Here is a 7,325-nt window from a genome sequence, read left to right on the forward strand (position 1 = left end):
TTTGTGTGGGAACCAAATGAATAAGTTTAATTGCAGTTTTCAACAATCTTAATAAGTCATTATATTAAGCCATAATAAGGTTAGCAAATGATTCAAATTTGTCTAATCAACATATCATTGGTGGAAATGGAATGACAAATTTATGAAAATCAACTACATGGTGGGAAGCCTCTCTTGTATAGCCACATTGATCTAATTAGAAACTTCTGTTACAAAGGCAATCCCTTACATGGGAAACTGGAAATACAAAAGAATCCCAACACAGAGGAAAATGCTTATTAGAAGAGATATAAAGGAAATTGTTAATTAATTTATAAATTCAATTAAATTTGTTAAAATGAAATTGAAAATACATTTTGAAAAAATACAATAATTCAAACTTTTAAATTAAATGAGAGAAATCTGTAGAATCATATGAAACTATTTAATTTTATTATTTATATTCTTATTATTATAATAATTTTATTTAAGAATTATTTATTTATTTATTTTATTTTTTATAAGAATTTAAAGGTTATTTCATTTTACTTCAAAATCTTTAAATAATAACTATTTTTTAATTATTTATTTGAAATTTAATGGGAGGAAAACATATTAAGAATATTAATACTAAAATTTTAACTATACTATTTTATTATTCAACTTGCAATTTTCTTTTCAAATGTTCATACAAATTTTAACTTAAAAACAATATATCCATCCAAATAACATCATACTATAGAGAGTGACTTTGACCCTTAGATTATAATAATAGCAATCAATTTGACTTGCTATAACAATATTTCACACACAATAAAACCTACCAAATTTCATTTTAATTTTTCAACATCAAACTCCAACATTAAGAATAAAAAATATGAAATCTAGAAACATGTTTTAGATTTCATTGCAAAGATTTAAAACATATGTATTATTATTATTAGAAGTGGAGCAGTTATAATAGTTAAACCTAAGAATCTTCCATACTGCCTTCCCACTTCCCTCCAGTTTGGCATTGTCCACATTCTGCAGACCAAGTCTAAATATAGTCAACAAAATAGTGGGTACGGATTGTGCAAAGCCATCTCACGGTGTTGTGACATAAGCCTAACAAAACTAGAGCAGTTTATCTACTTGGTAGTGTAAATTAGAAGATTTGATTTGGTCACTGTATCCATTTTATATAGATGATCATGTTTAGATACATTTTATATAGATGATCATGTTTTGATACATTTGACATAGATATTTGATTTGGTAACTAAGTCAATGTCTATACCTCATTCTTTGATGCCTCACTCCCAACTGCACCACTCAGTTTCAGAGAATTGTTCCACAAGGCTGACGTCTGATCAATTAGGAACTGTTCAAAACAACAGACCATTTGGACGCCTTCCTCTTGACTTGGACGTTCATGAGGAAAAGTAAGCCTTTTTTAAATACATCACTACTTATAAAAACACCACCACCTGATCATGAAATCACTTCAATCCATTGCAGCAGCAACAATGGTGGAGAGAAGGGCACATTGTTTGGATAATATGACATTTTTATTTGTTTTGTTTTTCTCTATGGCAACCCTCTCTGCAGCTGAATATGAGCAATATTCATCTCCTCCACCTTCACATTATTATGGATCTCCACCTCTATCTCTATTTCCACCTTTTTCGAATTATTATAAGTCTCCACCTCCACCATCTCCTTCACCTCCTCCGCCATATTATTATAAATCACCTCCACCTCCATCCCCCTCTCCCCCTCCTCCATATTATTATAAATCACCTCCACCTCCATCGCCCATTCCTCCTCCTCCATATTATTATAAATTCCCTCCACCACCACCACCACACTCTCTACCACCTCCATATTATTACAAGTCTCCACTTCTACCTCCCCAATCTCCTCCTTCACCATACTACTATAAATCTCCACCACTACCATTTCCATCTCCTCTATCATACTACTACAAGTCTCCTCCACCAGCATCTCCCTCTCCACCACCACCATATTACTACAAGTCTCCGCCACCACCTTCCCCATCTCCTTCTCCAGTATACTACTATAAATCCCCACCACCACCATCTCCATCTCCTCCACCTCCATATTATTACAAGTCCACACCACCATCATCTCCCTCTCCACCACCCCCATACTACTACAAATCTCCACCACCACCATCTCCCTCTCCACCACCCCCATACTACTACAAATCTTCACCACCACCATCACCCTTTCCTCCACCACTGTATTACTATAAGTCTCCATCACCACCACCACCATCCCCCTCTCCACCACCCTCATATTACTATAAGTCTCCATCACTACCTTCCCCATATCCTTCTCCACCATACTACTATAAATCTCCACCTCCACCATCTCCATCCCCGGCCCCTCCATACTACTACGAGTCCCCACCTCCACCATCTCCCTCACCTCCTCCTCCATATTATTATAAGTCCCCACCTCCTCCTCCATACTATTACAAATCCCCTCCACCACCATCCCCTTCACCTCCACCACCATACTATTACAAATCCCCACCACAACCATCCCCTTCACCTCCTCCCCCATACTATTACAAGTCTCCTCCACCGCCATCCCCTCTACCTCCACCAACATACTATTATAAATCCCCACCTCCTCCATCTCCATCTCCTCTGCCACCATATTACTATAAATCTCCTCCACCATCTCTATCTCCTCCTCCATCATATTACTACAGATCTCCACCACCACCATCTCCATCTCCATCTCCACCTCCAACATATTACTACAGGTCTCCTCCACTACCATTCCTATCACCACCATTGCCATACTACTACAAATCTCCTCCACCTCCATCACCCACATATTGATTGATTGGTTGATTCTGTCCACCAATCAATGCTAAAAGGTAACATTCTAACACATCCTATTCTCTGCCAATAGTTTATGCTATACAATGTTTTATAGAAATCTGTAATATCCGATCTGCAGTCTTTCAATTCAAAATGAACTTAACACAAGAATATGTTATTAAAAGCTCCTTTTCTTTTTTGTGTTTGTGTGTAGGCAGAACTGGTACGGTTTGTAGCTCTCCACTCATTCAGCCATTGTCTTCTCAGCAATGACAAGACCATCTTCAAACAAAGATTTTAAAATTAAACCATCAAAATTAGCTTTGAAATAAGCCATATTATATATTCTGAGATATGTGAGTGTTCTGTGTGCTTATAAGGAGAACACCATTGTTGATGCTTCTCTCTCGTCTCAGAGAGAAACCCCATTGGAGTATGTTCTCTGAGGCCTTTGATGATCCAATTAATTCATCAAATCCCAGATATAATTTAAGATTCATATATTATTCAAATGTTATCAATGTTTTCAGTTTCATGAAAGAAAATAACAAGAGTCTATTAAAGTTGGAGACTTCTATTCACAACTGCATTTTTCCTGGGTGTGTAATATAAAATGGTGTCTGAATATCTAATGAAGTTTTTATAATTTGGTTATTTATGTCTATGAATTGGAATTGTCCGTTCATTGAATATTTCATCAAGTTTTTATAATTTCCTTACACTGATATGCGCAAAGTTATATTTAAAAGTTTTTCCGAAATATTGGTCGGTCTTGCAAGATAATAGCAACATGTGGGTATCCATCTTTGAACAACATTTCTAATTCCTTAGTAATAAAAACACATTTTAAAAACCTGTATGCTTAATCAAATCTGCTACACACAATTCGAATATTTAGCTCGAAAGTTCCTTGACCTGATTCAAAAAAAAATCCTATCTAAACAACTGTTTTATCTTTCTTTGTAGTGTGAATTGAAAGACATAAGTTATCCGAATCAAAATTTATGTGATTTGCACCATATAAAATCTATTAAAGTCAATGCAAATAGCTAATGCTTGAAGACTTATTCTTTAGTGTGAAAAAAATGTCCCTTTTTCTCTATGAATTGTTCAAATATGCGGATGACTGATCAAAGAAGAATTATATCTGATGTAAGAGTAGCATCTCTGTTTGGATAGCTGTCAACTGACTGAGCCTGTAAGCCAAAAACTACGGCCTTGTATTTACAGATTATCATATATAAATAAACTGAACTATAACCTCATGAAAAAGGTGGAATGCAGGGCATTGCAATGGCAGAACATAACATTTGGATAGTATGGCATGTCTAATTGGAATGGCTTAAACATCACACACTAAGCATAATTCTTAGACCAAAAGTGTTAAATAGTCAAAGTTGACTATTTTTTCCCAAGCTCAATTCTTCCCTTAGTGTGTGATGTGCTTAATTGCTTTGCCACTTCAATGATGGCCTTTGTTGCAGCTGAGTACAATCATTATTATCAATCTCCCCCTCTTATACTTAATATTATAAGCTGCCCCCTCCATCTCCCTTACTTCTTACACCATCTCCGCCTCTTCATTATTATAAATCAGCACCACATCCCTCTTCTTTACCTCCTTTGTGTTATACAAGTCTTCTCCACCCACACCTCCATTTCCATCTCCTCCGCTATATTATTGTAAATCTTCACTTCTACCATCTCTTTCGCCTTCACCACCATCCTCATTTTCTATTAGGAAAGCAATGGTGGGGAGATGCTTTCCAAATTTCAAATATATACTGAAATGAGAAACAATTAAATTTCAGAGATGCACAAGTAAATAAGATAGAAAAAATACTAGACACATGACACTAGAGAAAACAAGATTTAAAGTGGGAAACCATTTTGCGAAAAAACCCACCACTCAAAACCCCAAGCAAACTTTTGTCTTATAGCAAACAAAAATTGCATACAACACTCTGGATTATTCACAGGCCTAGGTTGCCTTATAATCAACTTAACATTCATCATTCATTCTTCGGAAATCTTGCAGCCATTTATGCACACTCCAATTCGTTGTAGAATTTGGTAAAGAAATAGTTACAATATAGAACAGTGTAGCAACTGTCAGTCACAATGGAAACAGTTTGCCAACCGAAGCACCCATCATAGTTGAGAGCATCATCACTACCTTTGATCACTCAGATGCCTTCAGTCACTTGGATGCCTTTGATCATTCAGACGTCATCAGTCACTCAAATGCCTTCGATCATGTAGATGCCTTCACTGTATGATCTTGTATTTACAATACTCATGCTCTTCGTACCTCATCATCATACCTCTTCACTGTATCGGTTACCATCTTCATTGTACACAAAATATGACCATACACCGAAGTGATTCACCTCAGAGTTGTGTTTTAATGTACAATATGGCATACTTGTCATGCTCGTCAAAATTCACTCTAAATCTACTCCATATGTTGTACACACATGTAGGTGGACACACCACATTGTACAATGCCTCAAACACATCCATACTATAGTTCACAATACAAAAATCAGTACACTGTCACTTTACCAATCTCTCACTTAATAGAGTACGAAGTTACTCAACATGGCTAACAAGATTCAAGGGCTTTAAGCCCCATAGAGCTTGTGCCCCATTTAAACTTAGCTCTACTCACCATCTTTGTCAATGCATTTGCAACATTCTCTTGAGTGCCAACCTTTTCTAAATTTACCTTCCCATCTTTGACCATGTCAAGTACAAAATGATATTGTATGTCAATGTGTTTTATTGTTGCATGGAAAGTAGGATTCTTTGTGTTGAAAGGTGATCCCCTTAATACTACAACACATAACATAAACAAATAAACAACACAAATTGAGAGAACAAAATATGAGCTTCTTATTATCACCGCAAATGCAAGATTACAGAATTATAATATGCAAACCCACATGAGCACCTTCCTTACAAAAGTCTACAAGACAAAGCTACAACTATTACCCAGAATTGTCCTAGACAACCTACGAGCCTTCCTTATATAGGCACTTTTAACCACCAAGAAGATTCTAGACACTAAGCCCTAACCCTTGAGGCCAACCAACCTCATATTATATTATTCCATTACACTTTATTACATATGATTGACTCAAAATAATTTACAAATTATATTTTTAGATGGATCCACTTTTGGAGATTATAATTAGCAAATCATTGACCTGATGGGCTATTATAACCCCATTATGGAATCCTCAGCTAGTGATCTACAACAATTGATTAAACAAGCTTTTATTAGTTGAGGTTTCACCTTGTTTTGGAGCCATTTAGGTCTTCATTACTGGACCTAAAGTTTGGATAGCCAAAATTCATATCGAAAATCTGTAATAACTACACCAATACATATGATATGACAACAAAACTCATCTAGCAAGCTGATATGTCAAAGAGGAACCTCCATATATGAGATTAGAACAATCAGAGCACATAATACCAACTCACTAAAATTGGCAAGCTCCTTTAAATAGAAACTCTATTCAGAATTACTCCTTATTAAAAACACAAAAACTAGAAAACTAGAGATATAAATATTTTTGGGTGATGCAAGATTGCCTTTACACCTAGGATGCTCCTACATCACTTTGCCAAACATATTGCACTCAAACTATCATAGAAAATTGTAATTCTTCCCACATCATAGCCAACATGAGAACATGAGTATTTAAGCCACACTACTTCTTGACATGCATGAGTAGATGCCATGTACTCTACCTCAATTGTCAACAATGCAACTACACTTTGTCATTTTCTCATCCAATTGATTGCATCACCATTCATCATGAATACATATCCACTAGTAGTGGATCTCCTTCTGTCAATGTCTCTAGCCTAGTCAGCATCCACATTGCTTTGAATGAAAATCGATTGATTTGATCCTAAAGATTTACCTTGATAGCATAATGTGAATTGTGACGTACCCTACAAATATCTTAGAACTCTCTTCACAACATCCTAATGTGGCTTGCCCAGATTTTCCCTAAAGCAACTCAATACTCCCACTTCTTAGGCAATGTATGGCCTTGTATTGACCATTGCATACATGAGGCTTCTAACATCACTTGCATAAGGTACCCATTTCATGTCTTCAACTTTTTTAGGAGATTTTTGACTTCCAGTAACCAAGAGCTTTTTTCCATGTAGCATTGGAACTACTTGTTTCTTCTAGTCAGTCATATTAAATCATTCTAGAATATTTGTAATGTATTTTCTCTGGCTAAGCCAAATCTTTCTAGTAAACACACGTGTCCCTTCTAATTTCCATCCCCAACTTTTTTTTGGTAGCCATAAATCTTTCATTTCAAATTTCAAGGACAATGAAGATTTTAAATCTGAAATTATTTTCTTATTATTGTCTATAAAAATGATATCGTCTACATATAGAGAAATAATAAGTATCTGATCACCTTCAATTTTATGGTACACATAGCGATCAAATTTAGATCTCGTAAAACCTAAAGATAA

The 7,325-nt window shown here is 35.5% G+C and overlaps 1 protein-coding gene and 1 pseudogene across 1 annotated transcript; both read right to left on the bottom strand.

Annotated features, from left to right (window-relative positions):
• LOC149580284 (bidirectional sugar transporter SWEET3b-like) overlaps nucleotides 1-1,363 on the bottom strand; it is a 29,231-nt pseudogene extending 27,868 nt beyond the window's left edge.
• A 122-nt stretch (nucleotides 1,364-1,485) lies between these two features.
• On the bottom strand, nucleotides 1,486-2,463 carry LOC149580285 (uncharacterized). Its single transcript, XM_089813433.1, has one exon. It carries the CDS (start codon nucleotides 2,452-2,454, stop codon nucleotides 1,549-1,551), a length of 906 nt encoding a protein of 301 aa, XP_089669559.1. The 5' UTR covers nucleotides 2,455-2,463; the 3' UTR covers nucleotides 1,486-1,548.
• Nucleotides 2,464-7,325: the final 4,862 nt, after the last annotated feature.

This window comes from Cupressus sempervirens, chromosome 1, assembly GCF_028749045.1.
Source record: "Cupressus sempervirens isolate cs-2001-9-10 chromosome 1, ASM2874904v1, whole genome shotgun sequence".
Lineage (NCBI taxonomy): Eukaryota > Viridiplantae > Streptophyta > Pinopsida > Cupressales > Cupressaceae > Cupressus > Cupressus sempervirens.

What these genes read in the sequence shown, in the direction of transcription:
- LOC149580285 (XM_089813433.1), bottom strand. Translation starts at nt 2,454, where the DNA reads ATGGAGGAGGAGGTGGGGACTTATAATAATATGGAGGAGGAGGTGAGG.